At 43.4% G+C, this 23,474-nt stretch overlaps 1 protein-coding gene across 3 annotated transcripts in view; it reads right to left on the bottom strand.

Moving 5' to 3' along the window:
• LOC139406941 (C-1-tetrahydrofolate synthase, cytoplasmic-like) overlaps positions 1 to 23,474 on the bottom strand; it is a 57,365-nt gene that overhangs the window by 9,655 nt on the left and 24,236 nt on the right. For all 3 annotated transcript variants that reach the window (XM_071150120.1, XM_071150121.1, XM_071150122.1), the window contains 9 exons: positions 11,750 to 11,824; positions 11,317 to 11,403; positions 9,355 to 9,489; positions 9,057 to 9,125; positions 6,340 to 6,451; positions 5,249 to 5,388; positions 3,179 to 3,220; positions 2,274 to 2,374; positions 1,637 to 1,814 (listed from right to left, as the gene is read on the bottom strand). In XM_071150120.1, the coding sequence (XP_071006221.1) occupies positions 1,637 to 1,814; positions 2,274 to 2,374; positions 3,179 to 3,220; positions 5,249 to 5,388; positions 6,340 to 6,451; positions 9,057 to 9,125; positions 9,355 to 9,489; positions 11,317 to 11,403; positions 11,750 to 11,824 (939 nt within the window). The remainder of the gene's footprint in view (positions 1 to 1,636; positions 1,815 to 2,273; positions 2,375 to 3,178; positions 3,221 to 5,248; positions 5,389 to 6,339; positions 6,452 to 9,056; positions 9,126 to 9,354; positions 9,490 to 11,316; positions 11,404 to 11,749; positions 11,825 to 23,474) is intronic.

Below are 23,474 nucleotides of genomic sequence, written 5' to 3'. Positions count from 1 at the left end.
TGAGGTTTTGATGTTGGTGTGCTGTGGAACCTCCGGGTGCCCTTTTGTGAACTTATCGTAGACTCATCAACAGAGATGTTAGCATGTTCCAGATATTTTTGTAAGTATTTAGCTGACACTAGGATTCTTCTTAACCTCATTGAGCATTCTGCACTGGGCTCTTGCAGTCATATTTGCAGGATGGCCACTCCTAGGGAGAGTAGCAACAGCGCTGAACTTTCTCCATTTATAGACAATTTGTCTTACCCTGTACTGATGAACATCAAGGCTTTTAGAAATACTTTTGTAACCCTTTCCAGCTTCATGCAGGTCAACAATTATTTATCTTATGTCTTCTGAGATCTCATTTGTTTGAGGCATGGTTCACACCAGGCAATGCTTCTTGTGAATAGCAAACTCACATTTTGTGAGTGTTTGTTATAGGGCAGGGCAGCTCTAACTCCTTCTAACTCCCTTATCTTACCTCATTTGCACTCACTGTACACAGACTTTTCTTTTGTTCTGCTGTATTATTGACTATGTTTTGTTTATTCCATGTGTAACTGTGTTGTTGTATGTGTCGAAATGTTATGCTTTACCTTGGCCAGGTTGCAGTTGCAAATGAGAACTTGTTCTCAACTAGCCTACCTGGTTAAATAAAAGGTGAAATATATCAAAAATAACCAGCATCTCCAATCATTGATTGTACTACAGGTTAGCTGACTCCAATTAGCTTTTGGGGTTGTAAGAACATGTTATATGAGATTGAATTTAAGAAATTTTGCCTAATAAAATTAGATACATTTTATGGTGTTTCTATTCCAAGAAAAATAAAAAATTAAAACCTCAGGAAAATATGGCACTGTGCAACGTGACTGTCGGGAGACTAGCTCCTGAGTGGCGCAGTGGTCTAAGGCACTGCAGCTCAGTGCAAGAGGCATCATCACTACAGTCCCTGGTTCGGATCCAGGCTGTATCAAATCTGACCATGATTGGGAGTCCCATAGTGCCTTAGGCCACTGTGCCACTCAGGAGCCATAACCAATATGACCAATATATATTGTCCTGCTAATAGCCCATCCTAGAAACGTTGTTTGTAGAATCCAGAAATTGTTTTTCTAATTTTGTCGGTCATAGTTGAAGTGTACCTATGATGAAAATTACAGGCCTCTCTCATGTTTTTAAGTGGGAGAACTTGCACAATTGGTGGCTGACTAAATACTTTTTTGCCCCACTGTACATAGCTGAATTTGTCCAATAGAAACTCTTTTGCAAGTGTTGGAATAATGATTACACCCTAGATCAGCTAGATGCAGGCAAGAGTGTGCCTCATAGGCTAGGTTGTAGAAACCTCATGATGAGTATAAGGAATATTCAAGTATAATGTGAAGCAGCCTAAACCTATCGATGTTACATTGAGCTGGGTGAATGGAAGATGAATGACAGTCATCCAATATGCTGTAATAGAAATGCTCATAAAAAAATATTAAAATATATATAATATTAACTGCCACCAACCGCCACTGCTTACCACCTTATTACTTTCACCAATCCAACCAACTCAGATCCACCATCAAATGCTAAAACTGACCCAAGATCAACATCTAGGGGCAACTTACCCCTCCCTACACCATAGCTGATAGTGGGAGCTTTTTACCTCCAGGTCATACAGGAAGTTCATCTGGTGTGGTGTCTCAGCTGCCCTCTGTACCGCCTGACCCAACGCCACCGCTCCGGCACCCCCTTCAGACCAGTGTGAGCATGGCACCGCCTCCAAGGCCCCCGCCAGTTTAGCCTGCTCACAGACTAGGCCCAACTCTGCATCAGTGTCGGTGCTGTTGTAATCAAAGGACAAATACACCAATGAGTCTTATGCAAGGCTGGGCAGTAAGAAATGTTTTGCCTGTGACAGCAGGAATGAAAGTGTGCAGCTTCTCTTGAGTTGTGGTAAATTCCATTTCAATTCCGCTGAGGACCATTGAACTCTGAACTGACTGAATTGAAATGGAAATAATCAGATCCCAATCTTGTAAATGACCCCAATGGAAATGACCTCAGGGCTTCTGGATCAGACGAGGAAATACAGTTCTATTGAAAAGGTCTGTAAAGAGACACCAGCTCTTGAATATGGTAAAGTCAACTTTTTAATTGGACTGAAAATCCACACCAGACCAATACCCTGAGACCATTCAAGACAGTGACACACACTGTGTGTGTTTAGTGCTGTTTTTAAAATCCGCTGACAGACACCCAAACATCAGTCTGGAATAGGAACACTGGAGACAATGGCCTACCTGAAGGTGTTGATGGCTACAACGACAGGTAAGCCAAAAGCCCGGGCATTCTCCAGCTGCCTCTTCAAGTGGTTGCAGCCATTTTCCAGTAACGTCAGGTTCTGCAAACAAAAATTTGAGAGACAGACCAACTAAAAGTGATTCTGACACAACTTCAATTGATGTGGGACTGTCCTAATATGGACATTGTACATTACGCTTTTTCCTCTTGATGGCTTGAAGCACATCTCAACCACAGGAAACAACGTCAACAGCAATAACAACAAAAAGTAATTGGACATCTCATTTCTATCTGTGTCTCCAATCCGACCACAACAACCTCTCTCCTCTACAATTCTCATTGAGGTTTAGCTCTGACAGAAAATCTCTAAACCTCCACTATATAAATAAGTTGAAATGTGTCAATGAAGGTTGTTTTAAAAATCTCCACAGAGTGAAAATAAATCCTGTATCATTTCGAAGGGGGACAGCCTGTGTCACGACTTCCACCGAAGTCTCCTCTCCTTATTCGGACGGTGTTTGGCAATCGGTGTCACCGGCTTTCTAGCCATTGCCGCTCCATTTTTCATACAGTATATCCATTTGTTTTGTCTTGTTTTCATACACACCTGGTTTTCATTTCACCAATCAATCTACTTGTATTTAACCCTCTGTTTCTCATCATGTTTTGTGTGTAATTGTTTTCATGTCAAGTGATGTTCTTTAGCGCTTTACTTTATTGTTCCGTTTTATGAGCGCGTTTGTTTTGTTGTGCTCCCGGGTTTGGAACTATAATAAAGTGACCTTTATTTAATCATACTCTGCTGCACCTGACTTCGCCTTCATACACATCTTGACAGCCTGATACATATTTCAGCAGCTTGTGAGTGAGTGTATGGCTGGCTGGGAAGCCATGGGGAAATTACCTCCGCTGAGTACTCCTTCGGCATGGCTGAACCTGCCATGACCTGTGGAAAAGAAGAGGAAAACCAACAAGGACATTACATTTAGTGTGCACGGCCACTTTTTTATTTTTTTATTTTACCTTTATTTAACCAGGCAAGTCAGTTAAGAACAAATTCTTATTTTCAATGACGGCCTGGGAACAGTGGGTTAACTGCCTGTTCAGGGGCAGAACGACAGATTTGTACCTTGTCAGCTCGGGGGTTTGAACTCGCAACCTTCCGGTTACTAGTCCAACGCTCTAACCACTAGGCTACCCTGCCGCCCCCACTACACTGTTAGATGTCTGTCTCTCCCACTCTCTTTTTTGCCTTTCTCCTCACTTTGATGTATTGGGTTGTTGGGTTGGGAAATGGTCTCGGTCGCTCTCTTTCTCACTCTCCTTCTTTCTGCTTCATTCTGGCACCCATAGAGATGTGCCATCAACGGTCCACTGTTTATTTTCTCTCTCTCACTGTATCGCTCTCTTTCGCGCTCTCTCTCTTTTTCTTTCAATCTCTCTCACACCCCTCAAGAAGCAGGCACCACAGAAGCAGGCACAACATAAAACAATTTCTTAATTGTTTAGATTATGAGAATAAACATTGACTTTCTTTATTCAGGGCACTACCCCTGTGTTTTGGACAATTAGCATGTCAAATTACATTGACTTACAACAACTCCTGTACGGCTTTACCTCCCCAGTGTAGGCACTCAATGGACTCTGAGCGTCTGTTCAATGAATAAATATCACATGTAAGAATAAATGTGTGACCAGGTGTTAAATTAACGAGAGATGTTACACGGTGTGTGCGCGTGTGTGTGTGTGTGTGTGTGTGGTGTTGATGCTAGAGACATCAGCCAGCCAGTGGTGCCCATTAGCACGTTAAATAATTAGACATCTCTGTGTCATTGCCCAAAATGGAGGCATGTGTGACCTGTGACAGAAGAGGCTTCATGAAGACTGTACGGGCTTGAAGTTTACATCGTACTCTTCGGCTGTCCCCGTAGTTTAACCTTTTTTGGTTCCATGTAGAACCCTCTGTGGAAAGGGTTAAACCCGGAACCAAAATGGTTCTACTTGGAACCAAAAAGGGTTCTTCAAAGGGTTATGATATGAGGACAGCCAAATAACCCTTTCAGGCTCTAGATAGCATGACGAGTGTATGTGTGGTACAGATTACTTTTCCAAAGTGCAAACTCCATTTTAAGTTTATTACAGTTTCCCAGTTCAATTCAATTATGTTATTTTTAATTGCCATGGCAGCTTCAGGTTAAGTGCACACTGTCATGAAAGTTCAAACCCATCGCATTTATCAACAGTCGATATCTGTGCGAGGTAGTTTGCCCTTAAACACAGATCTAGGATCCGATTATCTTTTCCCCGATCTTCATCTAAACCATAAGGGATTGAAAACATATCCAACCGTGTATCAGTGGATAGTGGCAATTTATGTCTAATCCTATAGTATGTTTGCGGTGAGAAATGATGATGGATGAGGTCGATCAGTCAATTAATAATTGATATCTAATGAATCCTCAGGGTTAGAAACTTTACATTAAAATGGCACCCTATTTCTTATATAGTTTATTACTTTTAACAGAGCCCAATGGGCCCTGGTCAGAAGTATAGCACTACATAGGGAATAGGGTGCTATTTTGGAGGCAACCATATCCAGGAGCCACTTGCCAGATGTTCTTAGATCTTCAAAGGGAGTGAATGAGAGGGGCCAGTGTTTAAAAAATAAAGTCTCATTTTTATGTTGTCCATGGTGTGCGTTCAGACCCTGGCTCTTTCTTAATTGTACAAGAAATATTTCCTCAACTCGCCTCCTATCCTTCATTGTGCTGATCTAAATGGACTGGCTACAGTAGGTGAGACTAATGATGAGCTTCTAGCATTTTGTTTTCACCTGTCAAGTCCTTTTAAATCAATGCAGATGAAGTGAAAGAAGACAGATTTTTAAGTAATTGAGATAGAGCACTTATCCAATTGACTGACTGGTATTTTCTACTCTCCTCCCTTACTAGCACTCCCCCTAGTGGTAGCTCACCGCAGGTCCACCCCCATGCATCTTCAGGGCAGGAACTGAAGCCACCATCACCACCACGTCAGGATGCAGGCCCGAAGAGCGACACTTGATGTCGAAGAACTTCTCCATGCCTAATTCAGCACCTCCTTCTGCCTCAGTGACTGGGGGAAGTTTTATTTGTGCGTGCGTGCGTGTGTGATGTTACATTGGTGGTGTAGGGTGAAGAGAGGTGAGACACAAACAACATAATCATTATATATTCATAAGTATATGTCCCATTTATGTAACATTACAAAAATGGATCATTTTATTGAACAGAAACAAAACCCTGGTCTAATATCCTTTCACTTGACTTTTTCTAACTGACTTTTCTAAACTTTCCCTCTATAATCCGATTGTATGACTTTGTGTCAATGCCAGCTTGTGACCATTCTGCAGCGCTGCCTCCCGTAAATGAGTCATTCCATTCCATGCAAGTTGTTTTTCAAAAGCTTTCTGCTATTAATTGTTGTTAAATGTTTCTCCTGTTGTCACTTATTTCACGGAATGTCCACCATTGAATGAAATAAAATGTGCTTTATTGTCCATTCAATTGACCTTCGACAGAAAATCACACAAAGTGCATACTAAAGTGCATACTAAAGTGCATGATACAGTTAGTGTGTCATATGTGATAAAGGCCCAATGCAGCCGTTTTTATCACACTAACATATCTGGGTAACAGTATCTTACTGTAATAGCTATTCATTAAAACTGTCAAAAATAAACAAAAATAGCTTAATAGCAACAAAACAAATTCTCAAACAATAATTTTGTTAGGACTGTATGGGAGTGAGGGGTCTCATTGGAGGGGCCTAATGGGAGGGATATGTATGCTGAAACTAGCTGTTATTGGAAGAGAGGCTTGATGTCACCAAGCAAGCCAAAACTCCACCCATTCAAAACCTGCTGATTAGAAGGTCCTGTGTAAATTGTATTTTCAACCATCAGGAAGTAAAACTTGTATTTACACTTTTACAGTGTTAGTTACATCATCTGTTTTACAATATGATACAAACACAGGAAAAACAATCATTTTGGCTGCACTAGGCTTTTAACAGCATTTTACTTACCCACAAACCCCTCTGGGCCCACCAGCTTTAAGGCGATCTGGTCAGCCAGGATGGACGAGTTGCCCTGTGCAATATCTGACAATGGACAGGTGTGAACAAACACAGGTGTCCCCTAGAGAGAGAGTGATAGAGAGAGAGAGAGAGAGAGAGAGAGAGCTGGGGGGTGGAGAAGGGGAAGAGAGTCAATAGTAAAAAACCTAAGACACAGAACCTAACCCTCAATCATTTAGCAACAACAACTTTTATTAAGAATTTATGAAGCAATTGTTATCTGGGCCTCATGGCTGTATTCTCTCCCTCTATCCTTTCCTCTGTCGCTCCCTCTATCCTCCCCCTTCCTTTGTCTGTGTCCTACGTGCTTGTCAATATAAACATATAGTTGCTTGGTGGATGTATACAGTACCAGTCAAACGTTGTGACACACCTACTCATTCAAGGGTTTCTTTATTTGTACTATTTTCTACATTGTAGAATAATAGTGAAGACATCACAACTGTGGAATAACACAGATGGAATTAAAAAGTGTTAAACAAATCAATATATATTTATATTTGGGATTTTTCAAAGTAGACACATTTTGCCTTGGTGACAGCTTTGCACACGCTTGGCATTCTCTCAACCAGCTTCACCTGGAATGCTTTTCCAACAATCTTGAAGGAGTTCCCACATATGCTGAGCACTTGTCGGCTGCTTTTCCTTCACTCTGCAGTCCAACTCATCCAACTCATCCCAAACCATCTCAATTGGGTTGACGTTGGGTATTGTGGTATTGTGGAGGCCAGATCATCTGATGCAACGCTCCATCACTCTCCTTCTTGGTCAAATAGCCCTTACACAGCCTGGAGGTATGTTGAGTCATTGTCCTGTTGAAAAAAAATGATAGTCCCACTAAGCCCAAACCAGATGAGATGGCGTATTGCTGTAGAATGCTGTGGTAACCATGCTGGTTAAGTGTGCCTTGAATTCTAAATAAATCACTGACAGTGTCACCAGCAGCCCCACACCATAACACCTCATCCTCCATGCTTCACAGTGGGAAATATACATGCGGAGATCATCCATTCACCTACTCTGCGTCTCACAAAGACACGGCGGTTGGACTCATCAGACCAAAGGACAGATTTCCACCGATCTAATGTACATTGTTCATGTTTCTTGGCCCAAGCAAGTCTCTTCTTATTGGTGTTCTTCAGTAGTGGTTTCTTTGCAGTAATTCAACCATGAGAAGGCCTGGTTCACGCAGTCTCCTCTGAACAGCTGATGTTGAGATGTGCCTGTTACTTGAACTCTGCAAAGCATTTATTTGGGCTGCAATTTCTGAGGCCGGTAACTCTAAAGACACGGCGGTTGGACTCATCAGACCAAAGGACAGATTTCCACCGATCTAATGTACATTGTTCATGTTTCTTGGCCCAAGCAAGTCTCTTCTTATTGGTGTTCTTCAGTAGTGGTTTCTTTGCAGTAATTCAACCATGAGAAGGCCTGGTTCACGCAGTCTCCTCTGAACAGCTGATGTTGAGATGTGCCTGTTACTTGAACTCTGCAAAGCATTTATTTGGGCTGCAATTTCTGAGGCCGGTAACTCTAATGAACTCATTAGAGTTAACTCTGCGTCTTCCTTTCCTGTGGCGGTCCTCATGAGAGCCAGTTTCATCATTGAGCTTGATGCTTTTTGCAACTGCACTTGAAGAAACTTTCAAAGTTCTTGAAATTTTCCACATTGACTGACCTTCATGTCTTAAAGTAATGATGGACTGTTGTTTCTCTTTGCATATTTGAGCTGTTCTTGCCATAATATGGACGTGGTCTTTTATCAAATAGGGTCATCTTCTATATATCACCCCTACCTTGTCACAACACAGCTGAATGGCTCAAATGCATTAAGAAGGAAAGACATTTCACAAATTAACTTTTAAAAAGGCACACCTGTTCATTGAAATGCATTCCAGATGACTATGAAGCAGGTTGAGAGAATGCCAGGAGTGTGCAAAGCTGTAATCAAGGCAAAGGGTGGCTACCTTAAATAATCTCAAATATAAAATATATTTTGATTTGTTTAACACTATTTCATAGTTTAGATGTCTTCACTATTATTGTACAATGTAGAAGATAATCCAAATAAAGAAAAACCCTGGAATGAGTATTTTATTAAATGTTTTACCTTTATTTAACCAGGCAAGTCAGGTAAGAACAAATTCTTATTTACAATGATGTCCTACACCATCCAAACCCGGATGGCGCTGGTCCAATTGCGCCATATGGGACTCCCAATCACGGCTGGTTGTGATAGAGCCTGGATTCAAACCAGGGTGTCTCTAGTGACTCCTCTAGCACTGAGATACAGTGCCTTAGACCGCTGCGCCACTCGGGAGCCCAAGTAGGGGGGCCCAAAGTAAAGCCAAAGCTCTGATGTCATCTATAGCATGTTACTGTATAGCCACTGCATTCCAATTTAGCCATTTATCATTGCCCAAATCTGTCATTTTGAACCTGTATATGGGTACGAGTGTAAAGTACTGTACTACGATACTCTTTAAAGAGGTAGGGATTCAGATGTTTTCAGAGGGACTCCACTGTCCTGACATTAAGGGAAAGCTTGTTCCACCATTGGGGTGCACACACACACACACACACACACACACACACAAACAAAAGGCTTAAGGGTCTAATACGAAATATTAATCTCCTAAAACGGTCTGGGTCTCTGGGTCTCTTACCTCCATGGTCTGCATTAGACTGGGCTTCACAGCATCTCTCATCAATGTGGCCAGCACTCCACTAATACCCTGTTGGATGAACACAGCAAGAGACTCTAATAACATGTTATTCACTCAGAAACAATAAGAATAGCACTCGCTCCTGTTGCACACCATGATTGGAAATGATATAGAACAAGCGCCATAAGTGGACACACGTTCGTCCGCAAATCAATATTTGCACACTTGCTAACGCATATCGTAAACTCTTTCTCTTCTTTTCAAATACACACACACACACACACACACACTCTCTGACCAGGTCCTCTGTTGTGACAGGCTTCCCCTTGCGGCTGTAGGCCACCACCATCCTGGCCAAGCGGCGCGTCATGTCTCCCAGACTGGTACTGAGGGCCAACACCGCCATCATCTCACTGGCCACATATCCACTCAGCTGTTTGGAAGGTGTTTGGAACGAGTTTATTAGATAGAACCTTACAAATATACCTATTGGCCTACTACCTGCAGAGAGGTAAGGTATTTGTATTTATTATGGATCCCCATTACCTGCCATGGCAGCAGCTACTCTTCCCGGGGTCCAGCCAAATGAAGGAATATATACAATTCTAAAAACAATACATTCATTACAGAATTCACACACAAGTGTGTGCCGTCAGGCCCATACTCCACTACCACATATCTATAACGCAAAATCCATGTGTACGTGTGTGTATAGTGAGCATGTTATCATGTGTGTGTATAGTGAGTATGTTATCAAGCATATGTTATCATGTGTCTGTGCCAATGTTTGTGTTTCTTCACAGTCCCCACTGTTCCATATAGTGTATTTTTATCTGCTATTTAATTCTGATTCTACTGCTTGCATCAGTTACCTGATGTGGAATAGAGTTCCATGTTGTCATGGCTCTATGTAGTAGTGTGCTCCTCCCATAGTCTGATCTGAACTTGGGGACTGTGAAGAGACCTCTGGTTGCATTTCTTGTGGGGTATGAATGGGTCTCCGAGCTGTATGCTAGTATTTTAAACAGAAAGCTCAGTACCTTCAGTTTGTCAACACCTCTTACAAAAACAAGTAATGAGGAAGTCAATCTCTCTTCCACTTTCCATCTGACCACACTACTGAACAGTAGTCTAGGTGCGACAAATCCAGGGCCTGTAGGACCTGCCTTGTTGATAGTGTTGTTAAGAAGGCAGAGCAGCGCTTTACTATGGACAGACTTCTCCCCATCTTAGCTACTGTTGTATCAATATGTTTTGACCATGACAGTTTACAATCCAGGTTTACTCCAAGCAGTTCACCTCATATTGCTCAATTTCCACAATCATTATGAGATGTAGTTGAGGTTTAGGATTTAGTGAATGATTTGTCCCAAATACATTGCTTTTAGTTTTAGAAATACTAAGAACTAACTTATTGCTTGCTAACCATTCCGAAACTAACTGCAGCTCTTTGTTAAGTGTTGCAGTCATTTCAGTCACTGTATTAGCTGATGTGTAAAGTGTTGAGTCATCCACATAGACACTCTGGCCTTACTCCAAGCCAGTGGCATGTCGTTAGTAAAGATTGAAAAAAGCAAAGGGCCTAAACAGTTACCCTGGGGAATTCCTGATTCTATCTGGATTATGTTTGAGAGGCTTCCATTAAAGTACACCCTCTGTGTTCTGTTAGACAAGTAACTCTTTATCCACATTATAGCAGGGGGTGTAAAGCCATCACACATATGTTTTTCATGCAGCAGACTATGCTTGATAATGTAAAAAGCTGCAATGAAGTCTAACAACAGCCTCAACAATAATTTCATCATCAATTTCTCTCAGCCAATCGTCAGTCATTTGTGTGCCGTGCTTGTTAAGTGCCTTGCTTGTTGAGTGTCCTTCCCTGTATGCGTGCCGAAATTCTGTTGTCAATTTGTTTACTGTGAAATAGTATTGTATCTGGTTAAACACATTTTTTTCTAGCTTATCTCCGAATCCATTGATCTTTAGTCAAGCATGCTTATTCACAGTTGTTTTAAGAGACATTCAGTATCTCTGTGTGTTACATTCAAAATGTCACGGTATACAGTCGCTGAAGGAAGAATACTTGTGAATGGATGTTTATGAGGGAATCATTAGTACTCCTCATGTAGCCTGGTCCCAGATCTGTTTGTGTGTTCTTGTCAACTCCTATCATCATTGTCACGCAAATTCTCAAACAATAGGAGTTGTCAAGACAATATAAACAGATCTGGGACCAGGCTCCACCTCATAAGTGACATACCGTCTTGGTCTCTGGATCAATGTCCAAACGGATAAATCGGTATATCTCCTCTGGTTTCAGGGTTTCTGGTTTCGCTAAACCCAGTCTCTACAAACACATCACAAGGCAAACAATCATCTGCAAGAATGAGAAAACCCCCCCCCCCAACAAAAAGAATGAGCCCTTTAAACATGTCCCCCCACGGCCCATTTGTCAGCTGCTATTCGTTTTAAACCCTACAATAAACCCTACATTTGATTTAAACTCTTTACATTAATTTCTACATTCACTATCCCTTCGTTGTTTTTTCGACAATGGTCTACACCTTGACATTTTCTGTAAGTATTTTTCTTCACAGAAATGGCCCCCTACACAAATTTGCTTTGAGATGTCTGCTTTAAAACAATACTTTGTAATAACCACATCAATAAAGAGAGGAAGATATTCCACTTGCCTTCAACCTATTGAGTTGGGACAGGGAGAACTTCCTGTGACCGTCCCTCAGTGGCACCAGCCAATCAAAGAGAGCCTGTACGGGCATGGTAAAATTAAATCGCACCCTGTTATGAATTACACACAACTTGATTAACAGCCATTCCTCCTCCAATATATTTTGGTTTTACAAATCTGCTACGCTCTCGAATCTACAGTGCCTTTAGTAAGTATTCACACCCCATGACTTTTTCCAAAATTTGTTTGGCAGCGTGAGTGAAGTAGGCTTTGTTGCAAAATAGGAAGCCGATTCTAGATTTAATTGGAGATGCTTATTAATATGAGTCTGGAAGGAGAGTTTACAGTCTAGCCAGACAAATAAAATAAAATAAAATTGGTTAGAAGATGTTAATGTGAGTGTAGCGAAATGCTTGTGCTTCTAGTTCCGACCATGCAGTAATATCTAACAAGTAATCTTACCTAACAATTTCACAACAACTACCTTTCACACAGAAGTGTGAAGGAATGAAGAAGAATATGTACATAAAAATATATGGATGAGCGATGGCCGAACAGCGTAAGCCGGATGCAGTAGATGGTATAGAGTACAGTATATACATAAGATGAGAAATGTAGGGTAAGTAAACATTATATAAAGTGGCATTGTTTAAAGTGGCTAGTGATACATTTACTACATCCAATTTTTTATTATTAAAGTGGCTAGAGATTTGAGTCAGTATGTTGGCAGCAGCCACTCAATGTTAGTGATGGCTGTTTAACAGTCTGATGGCCTTGAGATAAAAGCTGTTTTTCAGCCTCTCGGTCCCAGCTTTGATGCACCTGTACTGACCTCGCCTTCTGGATGATAGCGGGGAGAACAGGCAGTGGCTCGGGTGGTTGTTGTTCTTGATGATCTTTTTGGCCTTCCTGTGACATCGGGTGGTGTAGGTGTCCTGGAGGGCAGGTAATTTGCCCCCGGTGATGCGTTGTGCAGACTTCACTACCCTCTGGAGAGCCTTACGGTTATGGGCGGAGCAGTTGCCGTACCAGGCAGTGATACAGCCCGACAGGATGCTCGCGATTGTGCATCTGTAAAGGTTTGTGTGTTTTTGGTGACAAGACGAATTTCTTCAGCCTCCTGAGGTTGAAGAGAAGCTGCTGTGCCTAGGTATTTGTAGTTGTCCACATATTCTAAGTCAGAACCGTCCAGAGTAGTGATGCTAGTCGGGCAGGCAGCAATTGGTTGAAGAGCATGCATTTAGTTTTACTAGCATTTCAAAGCAGTTGGAGGCCACGGAAGGAGTATGGCATTGAAGCTTGTTTGGAGGTTTGTTAACACAGTGTCCAAAGAAGGGCCAGATGTATACAGAATGGTGTCGTCTGTGTAGAGGTGAATCAAGGAATCACACGCAGCAAGAGCAACATCTTTGATATAACGTGTAACGGCTTTCATATAGTGAAGGAGAGTCGGACCAAACTGCAGCGTGTCGATTGCGATCCATGTTTATTTAAACAAACGTAAACACAACTAAACACGAACACTACAAAACAATAAACGAAACGAAAACAGCCTATACTTGTGTCAACTAACATCAAACAAGGACATCAAGACACTCAGGACAATCACCCACAACAAACTCAAAGAATATGGCTGCCTAAATATGGTTCCCAATCAGAGACAACGATAAACACCTGCCTCTGATTGAGAACCACTCCAGACAGCCATAGACTTTGCTAGATAACCCCACTAGCTACAATCCCAATACATACACACCAGAACCCCAGGACAAAACACACCACAATACAAAAAACCCGATGCCACACCCTGGCCTGACCCAATACATGAAGAAAAACACAAAATACTTAGACCAGGGCGTGACAGAATCCCCCCCCCCCTAAGGTGCGGACTCCCGAACGCACCTCAAAACAATAGGGAGGGTCCGGGTGGGCGTCTGTCCATGGTGGCGGCTCTGGCGCGGGACGTGGAACCCACTCAGTCAATGTCTTAGTCCCCTCTCCTCGCGTCCCTGGATAGTCCACCCTCGCCGCCGACCATGGCCTAGTAGTCCTCACCCAGAAACCCACTGGACTGAGGAGCAGATCGGGACTGAAGGACAGCTCGGGACTGAGGCAGCTCGGGACTGAGGGGAAGCTCGGGAGTGAGAGAAAGCTCGGGAGTGAGAGAAAGCTCGGGAGTGAGAGAAAGCTCGGGAGTGAGAGAAAGCTCGGGAGTGAGAGAAAGCTCGGGAGTGAGAGAAAGCTCAGGAGTGAGAGAAAGCTCAGGCAGGTAGGTAGATCTACCAGATCCTGGCTGGCTGGTGGTTTTAGCAGATCCTGGCTGACTGGTAGATCCTGGCTGACTGGCGGATCTGGCGGATCCTGGCCGACTGGCGGATCCTGGCCGACTGGCGGATCCTGGACGACTTGCAGATCCGGACCGACTGGCAGTTCTGGCATATCCCGGCTGACTGGCGGATCTGGAAAAGTCTGGTTGACTGTCAGATCCGGAAGAGCCTGGTTGACTGGCGGATCCGGAAGAGCCTGGTTGACTGGCAGATCCGGAAGAGCCTGGTTGACTGGCAGATCCGGACCGACTGGCAGTTCTGGCATATCCCGGCTGACTGGCGGATCCGGAAAAGTCTGGTTGACTGGCAGATCCGGAAGAGCCTGGTTGACTGGCAGATCCGGAAGAGCCTGGTTGACTGGCAGATCCGGAAGAGCCTGGTTGACTGGCAGATCCGGAAGAGTCTGGCCGACTTGCAGATCCGGAAGAGCCTGGTTGACTGGCAGATCCGGAAGAGTCTGGCCGACTTGCAGATCCGGAAGAGTCTGGCTGACCCTGAAGAGTCTGGCTGACCCGGAAGAGTCTGGCTGACTGGCAGATCTGGAAGAGTCTGGCTGACTGGCGGATCTGGAAGAGTCTGGCTGACTGGCGGATCTGGAAGAGTCTGGCTGACTGGCGGATCTGGAAGAGTCTGGCTGACTGGCAGATCTGGAAGAGTCTGGCTGACTGGCGGATCTGGAAGAGTCTGGCTGACTGGCGGATCTGGAAGAGTCTGGCTGACTGGCAGATCTGGAAGAGTCTGGCTGACTGGCGGATCCTGGCAGACTGAAAGATCTGGCTGCTCCATACTGTCTGGCGGCTCTGGCTGCTCCATGCTGACTGGCGGCTCTGGCTGCTCCATGTAGGCTGACAGCTCTGGCGGCTTCTTACAGACTGGCAGCTCTGGCGGCTCCGTGCAGAATGGCAGCTCCTTGCAGACTGGCAGCTCCTTGCAGACTGGCAGCTCGGGCTGCTTCATGCAGACTGACATCTCAGGCTGCTCCATGCAGACTGACATCTCTGGCTGCTCCATGCAGACTGACAGCTCTGGCTGCTCCATGCAGACTGACAGCTCTGGCTGCTCCATGCAGACTGACAGCTCTGGCTGCTCCATGCAGACTGACATCTCTGGCTGCTCCATGCAGACTGACAGCTCTGGCTGCTCCATGCAGACTGACAGCTCTGGCTGCTCCATGCAGACTGACAGCTCTGGCTGCTTCATGCAGACTGACAGCTCTGGCTGCTCCATGCAGACTGACAGCTCTGGCTGCTCCATGCAGGCTGGCAGCTCTGGCTTCTCCATGCAGGCTGGCAGCTCTGGCTTCTCCATGCAGGCTGGCAGCTCTGGCTTCTCCATGCAGGCTGGCAGCTCTGGCTTCTCCATGCAGGCTGGCAGCTCTGGCTTCTCCATGCAGGCTGGCAGCTCTGGCTTCTCCATGCAGGCTGGCAGCTCTGGCTGCTCCATGCAGGCTGGCAGCTCTGGCTGCTCCATGCAGGCTGGCAGCTCTGGCTGCGCTGAACAGGCGGGAGACTCCGGCAGCGCAGGAGAGGAGAAAGGCTCTGGCTGCGCTAAACAAGCGGGAGACTCCGGCAGCGCAGGAGACGAGAAGGGCTCTGGCTGCGCTAAACAGGCGGGAGACTTCAGCAGCGCAGGAGAGGAGAAAAGCTCTGGCTGCGCTAAACAGGCGGGAGGCTCCGGCAGCGCTGTAGAGGAGTAAGGGAATACCCCCCTGAATTGGACAAAAATGAATGGCAAGATATTGGCATTGGACAAACCATATACACGATGTCCAATACCACCCAAAGTGGCGTTGATTCGTGCTAAGTATATGGCAAATGCCATATGGCAATTGCCAATTGTAACACTTCAAAAATCCAACAGGGGGCGAGTGCGCTCCACCTGGGTTTTTCATATTGGAAATGCAACCCAAGTCAACATCCAAATGCAAAATTTTGAAAAAAGGAATTTTTTTTCAAAAACTTTTCACCCCTTAAAAAAGTGCTTTCTGGGCCTTTTTTCGAAATTCTTTCGATTTTTTTGTCAATTACACATGTGTAAGAACTGTATGAATATACTTCTGTCCAATTTTGTTATCATATTTTTATTTTTTTAATTACATGCGCATAAGGCATATGTTTTGTCCATTTGCAATATGATTTCATAGGAAGTCAAAAGTCAAAAGTCAAAAATGTCAAAATTTGGTAAAAAACTTCACACATCCTTAAAAAAGTGCTTTCTGGACCGTTTTTCAAAATTCTTTCGAATTTTGTGTCAATTACACACGTATAAGAACTGTATCAACATACTTTATTCGTATTTTATTATCATAATTTTTTTTTTTTTTTTTTTACTTGTGCATAAGGCATATGTTTTGTCCATTTGGAATATGATTTAATAGGATGTCAAAAGTCGAAAATTTGATTTTTTTCAAAACTTTAAAAACTAAAAAAAGTGCTTTCTGGACCGTTTTTCAAAATTGTTTCGATTTTAAGACAATTAATCATGTGTAAGAAGTGTATGAATATACTTTTGTAAAATGTTATTATCATATTTTTATTTTTTTACTTGTGCATAAGGAATATGATTTGTCCATTTGCAATATGATGTCATAGGAAGTCAAAAGTCAAAGTCAAAAGTAACGATTTTCCTCCGTGCAACTGGTGATCTGAAATGTGCAACTGGTGATCTGAAATGTGCAACTGGTAACCCCAAAAACATTATTTATTATTTTTTTTGTTTATGTGTCCTTACTTTTTCAAAGTCACTGTGCATTTGCAATATGTTTTAATGGGCAGGTACCATCACGAATTTGTCATGCTATAAAAATCCTGCAGGAATGTGAAATTGACTGGCCCGATGAACTCGGGATGGCTTTGCAGTGATTCTGGTTCATCTCAATCGCTCGTTAGGGTTGATTTCAGAATGTCGCTTTTGGTGATGTTTTTTCACTATAGAATCATATTGCAAATGCACGTGCAACTGGTCACCCAAAAATAAAACATTTTTGATTTCATTATGTCCATTTGTTTATGTTTCCTTACTTTTTCAAAGTCACTGTGCATTTGCAATATGTTTTAATGGGCAGGTACCATCACGAATTGGTCATGCTATAAAAATCCTGCAGGAATGTGAAATTGACTGGCCCGATGAACTCGGGATGGCTTTGCAGTGATTCTGGGTCATCTCAATCGCTCGTTTGGGTTGATTTCAGAATGTCGCTTTTGGTGATGTTTTTTCACTATAGAATCATATTGCAAATGCACGTGCAACTGGTCACCCAAAAATAAAAAAAATGTTGATTTCATTATGTCCATTTGTTTATGTTTCCTTACTTTTTCAAAGTCACTGTGCATTTGCAATATGTTTCAATGGGCAGGTACCATCACGAATTTGTCATGCTATAAAAATCCTGCAGGAATGTGAAATTGACTGGCCCGATGAACTCGGGATGGCTTTGCAGTGATTCTGGTTCATCTCAATCGCTCGTTAGGGTAGATTTCAGAATGTTGCTTTTGGTGATGGTACCTCCCTGTTTAAACATATTGCAAATGTACAAGAGTCAAGTGGACAAGAGTCCATCAGTCAATTAGATATCATTCTGACACCAAACTGATACAAACTGACACCAAACCCACTTTTTCCAACTCGTTTAGTAGCCAACTATTACATACTTCAGAGCTGGCCCAAAATTCACAACGCCTTCGGTTCAAACCATAAAAAAAACATAAAACACGTAGTTACGTTCTAGCTGCGGGTCCATTTCTTATGTTATGTGTTGGCCTAGCTGAGGCGACCCCGAATCCCAAGTTTCGGCTCGATAGGTCATTTGGTGTCCGAGAAAAACCCTAATTGGTGCTGAAAATCCACTATTTTCCATGACTTGCTACGGGGTCCTTGAACGAGCTATCGGACAGAAACGTTGGGGTCCGTCTCTATGGGCCGAGCCGGTTTCAATGCACCTAGCCTTGCATCTCTGAGACTTTTCTAAACATCGTCATTTTCGTGATGGTCAAAATGAATTGAAGGTATTGCAAATGTACGAGGCTGTTTCTCGGTCCGAGAACCGTCTAGAGCCACGTAACTCACCACGCACCATCGACCGGAGGTCTAGAACAGGTTTCTAAAGTTTCGGAACTCTAGGTCTGACGGTTCTTTTTTAGCTCCAACAAAGCTAACTATTGCAGCCACTGTCTGTCTCTACGCACCCCAATACGTCCCTCCTTCCAAGTTGTGTTTTAGTGTGATTTTTTTTTCCTTTGAATTTTTTGGGGAAAAATGACTGATTTACAGTTCATGGGGGTTGCCTAATCACATATATGAAGTTTTGGACAGATCTGACTTTTTTAACCCTTCGAAACAGCCCCTGAGACACCAATTATGGCACTTCCGGTTGGCACAGGAAGCTATACATCAACACATATCCTCATTGGGGTATGCTGTTACAGAATCCTGAGTTTTAAGTCCTTACGTTAAGAACTGACTGATTTACACAGGGTTGAATGCACTATGTCTATCAAACTGCAGGCAGGGTATGGGTAAACACTTTTAGGGTGATTTTAACCACTTCCGGTTGCTCCAGGAAGCTTAGAATCAACACAGGTAGACCTCATAGTGGCCTGATGGACTGGTACCGAAGACAGGTTCATACGGCATTCATAACCCATATAGACTTCAGGTTGAAATTAGGGGTGCAGGCAATGTATTCCTATGGGGAGAGATGACACTGTAATCTGTGAGATCAAAAAACACTGTTTTACTGTTAACCTGTTGCGACGACCAAACCCGGATCCGGGATTCTATTTATAGACCTAAGCTCATTACCATAACGCAACGTTAACTATTCATGAAAATCGCAAATGAAATGAAATAAATATGCTATCTCTCAAGCTTAGCCTTTTGTTAACAACACTGTCATCTCAGATTTTCAAAATATGCTTTTCAACCATAGGAAAACAATCATTTGTGTAACAGTAGCTAGCTAGCGTAGCATTTAGCAGGCAACTATCACAAAAACAAGTAAAGCCTTCAAATAAAATAACTTACCTTTGAAGAACTTCTGATGTTTTCAATGAGGAGACTCTCAGTTAGATAGCAGATGCTCAGTTTTTCCAAAAAGATTCTTTGTGTATTAGAAATAGCTCAGTTTTGTACAGCACATTTGGCTACCAAAAAAAAAAAAAAAAAACGAAAATTCAGCCCTCAAAACGCGAACTTTTTTCCAAATTAACTCCATAATATCGACTGAAACATGGCAAACGTGGTTTAGAATCAATCCTCAAGGTGTTTTTCCACATATCTCTTCAATGATATATCCTTTCTGGAAGCCTGGTTTCTCCTTGCTCTCAAATGGAAAAATAATTGCACCTGGCTTTACGCTCCAATTTCGACGCAGGGACACCAGGCGGACACTTGGAAAATGTAGTCTCTTATGGTCAATCTTCCAATGATATGCCTACAAATACGTCACAATTCTGCTAACGCCTTGGGAGAACGACAGAAAGTGTAGGCTCATTCCTTGCGCAATCACAGCCATATAAGGAGACAATGGAAAACAGAGCTTCAGAAATCTGCTCATTTCCTGGTTGACGCATCATCTTGGTTTCGCCTGTAGAATGAGTTCTGGGGCACTTACAGACAATATCTTTGCAGATTCTGAAACTTCAGAGTGTTTTCTTTCAAAAACTGTCAAGAATATGCATAGTCGAGCATCTTTTCGTGACAAAATATCGCGCTTAAAACGGGAACGTTTTTTATCCAAAAATGAAATAGCGCCCCTAGAGATCAAAGAGGTTAAGGGTTAATGCAACGCGGTCAAGGTTAGGCTTGCACGGATCGGGAGGACCTTAGGAACATTCCTGTGGTGGAATTTTTCTTCTCACCCTAATGGTTCTCTCACTCTCTCCCAAAATCAAATGACGTTGTGGGGCAGGCTTCATTTTGGGCCTACTATTCTAATGGTCGCTGCGCCTAGACCGAGCGAGCTACGGTCAAGCGGGATATCTCGTTGACCTCGGCACGGCCTAGGGATTATGGTAATGCCATTTCCTGCTCTCTGTGTCTTTAAGCACCGCACTTTATCACTCCATCCTTCCTGTGTGTGTGTGAGGGAGCTTTTCTTTGACATCTGTTGGGAGAAATGACTGATTTACAGTTCAGAAGGGTTACCTAGTCACACATAAGACATTTTGGAGAGATCAGACTTTTTTAACCCCTCGAAACAGCCCCTGAGACACCAATTATGGCACTTCCGGTTGGCACAGGAAGCTATAGGTCAACACATATCTTGATTGACATAGCCACTTACAGAATCCTGAGTTTTAAGTCTTTACGTTAAGAATTGACTGATCTACACAGGGTTGAATGCACTATGTCTATCAAACTGCAGGCAGTGTATGGGTATACACTTTTAGGGTGATTTTAACCACTTCCGGTTGCTCCAGGAAGCTTAGATTCGACACAGGTAGACCTCATAGTGGCCTGATGGACTGTCATAGAAGACAGGTTCATAAGGCATTCGTAACCCACATAGGCTTCAGGTTGAATTTAGAGGTGCAGGCAATGTATTCCTATGTTGAGAGAAGTCAAAGCAAGCTGTTTCAAGTAAACACCTTCTTTTTACTGTGAAGGGTTGATGACACACGGTCAAGGTTAGGCTTGCACGGATCGGGAGGACCTCAGGAACGTACCTGAGGTCGAATTGTGCTTCTCACCCTAACGGTTCTCTCACTGCCACCCAAAATCAAATGACATTGTGGGGCAGGCTTCATTTTGGGCCTTCTTTTTTTCAAGTTTGCTGCACTCAGAACGAGCTACGGTCAAGAGGGGCGTCTCGTTGAACTCGGCACAGTCTGGAGACTATGGTGATGCCATTTTTTGTGTTGATTTCAGAATGCCATTTTGGTGATGGTCCCTCTCCGTTTAAACATATTGCAAATGCACAAAAGTCAACTAGCAAGTCAGTGTCCATCAGTCAATTAGATGTCATTATGACACCAAACCCACTTTTTCCTACTCATTTAGAAGCCAACTATCACATATGTCAGAGCAGTCCCATAATTCATAGCGCCTTTAGTTTAAAACATAATAAAAAGGTAAAACACATAGTTACGTTCTAGCTGCGGGTCCAGTTCGGACATTATGTGAAGGCCTATGTGAGGCGACCCCGAATCCCGAGTTTCGGCTCGATAGGTCATTTGGTGTCCGAGAAAAACCCTAATTGGTGCTGAAAATCCACTTTTTTCCATGCCTTGCTACGGGGTCCTTGAACGAGCTATCGGACAGAAACGTTGGGGTCCGTCTCTATGGGCCGAGCCGGTTTCAATGCACCTAGCCTTGCGTCTCTGAGACTTTTCTAAACGTCGTCATTTTCGTAATGGTCAAAATGAATTGAAGGTATTGCAAATGTACGAGGCTGTTTCTCGGTCCGAGAACCGTCTAGAGCCACGTAACTCACCACGCACCATCGACCGGAGGTCTAGAACAGGTTTCTAAAGTTTCGGAACTCTAGGTCTGACGGTTCTTTTTTAGCTCCAACAAAGCTAACTATTGCAGCCACTGTCTGTCTCTACGCACCCCAATACGTCCCTCCATCCAAGTTGTGTTTTAGTGTGATTTTTTTTTCCTTTGATTTTTTTGGGGAAAAATGACTGATTTACAGTTCATGGGGGTTGCCTAATCACACATATGACATTTTGGAGAGATCAGACTTTTTTAACCCTTCGAAACAGCCCCTGAGACACCAATTATGGCACTTCCGGTTGGCACAGGAAGCTATACGTCACCACATATCCTCATTGGGGTATGCTTTTACATAATCCTGAGTTTTAAGTCTTTACGTTAAGAACTGAGTTATTTACGGAGGGTTTAGTATGTGTGTGTTATTTCAGAAAATCATAGAAAATCACAGAATTCTCGCAGAGCTCCGCAGCACACTTTAAAAAGATTCTTATGAACACCCTGCAACTGGATCTGTAACCGTTGAAAAAAAAAAGCCTATTTGTGAACATCGCCAAGTTGTCATTGTTCCGTTTCTCTTAAATGACGATAGATAAATGGCTGGTTATTTTTTTTATTGACACCGGAGGCTCCTTGACTTTGACCTGAAGTGGAAAAATAATTTCTCTATTTCCATTTTGAACCTTTAATCCCAGAAAAATGGCCATAACTCAAAAACCGTCGAGGCCTAGACGCCATCTTGTTCGGGGCCAACTGCCCATTATGCCAAACCTACGCTCACCAAGTTTCGGCTTCGAAATATTTTCCGTTTTCGAGATAAGGCCCCGTCGTGATTCGTGATGTTTTGCCAAATTGCCATATGATTCCGTATGCCCTCTTGTGGGAATTTCCGGGATAGCGGAAAAACGGTCAAAAACTTGTTTATTTTATAAAACGGAAACCGAATGTCCGACAAAGTTCATTTTTATGACTTCCCGGTAGGTCCGGCCCTACCGCACGGCCCGACGCCGACCGCAAATTTTACAAACGATTTCGGACGTCTAGTAAGGGACCGTACATTTGCAATATGGACTTTTCACTAATCATACACGAAATGCCGAAATGTTCCCTTAATGTATGAAAGGCTCTGGCTGCGCTAAACAGGCGAGGCGCACTGAAGGCCTAGTGCGTGGTGCTGGAACTGGTGGTACTGGATCGAGGACACCCACAGGAAGCCTGGTGCGGGGAGCTGCTTCCGGAGGACTGGAGTGTGGAGGTGGCACAGGATGGGCTAGACCGTGAAGGCGTACTGGAGATCTTGAGAGCAGTGTTGGCACAGGACGTGCAAGGCTAGGGATGTGCACAGGAGGCCTGGTGGGTGAGGCTGGCACCGACTTCACCAGCCGACTAACACGCACCTCAGGACGAGTATGGAGCGCTAACCCAGGTGCCATCAAATCCCCAACACGTTCCGTCGGGCGAATTCCATGCAAAAAGCACCAACACAGCAACTCCCTCATTTCTCTCTCCTCCAATTTCCCCATTAACTCCTTCACAGTCTCTGTTTCGCTCACCTCCAACACCGGCTCTGGTTCTGGTCTCCTCCTTGGCTCCTCACGATAAACAGGGAGAGTTGGCTCAGGTCTGACTCTGATTGAGAACCACTCCAGACAGCCATAGACTTTGCTAGATAACCCCACTAGCTACAATCCCAATACATACACACCAGAACCCCAGGACAAAACACACCACAATACAAAAAACCCGATGCCACACCCTGGCCTGACCCAATACATGAAGAAAAACACAAAATACTTAGACCAGGGCGTGACATAATGTCAAAGTGGATTTTAGTTTTTTGAATTTGTACAAATGAATAATTCATTAAAACTGAAATGACTTGAGTCAATAAGTATTTAACTCCTTTGTTATGGCATGCCTAAAGAAGTACAGGAGTACAAATTTGCTTAACAAGTCACATAATAAGAT

The sequence above is a fragment of the Oncorhynchus clarkii genome, chromosome 4 (genome assembly GCF_045791955.1).
Source record: "Oncorhynchus clarkii lewisi isolate Uvic-CL-2024 chromosome 4, UVic_Ocla_1.0, whole genome shotgun sequence".
NCBI lineage: Eukaryota > Metazoa > Chordata > Actinopteri > Salmoniformes > Salmonidae > Oncorhynchus > Oncorhynchus clarkii.
Note: the sequence above shows the minus strand (reverse complement) of the source record. Positions and strands in the feature narration are given on the sequence as shown.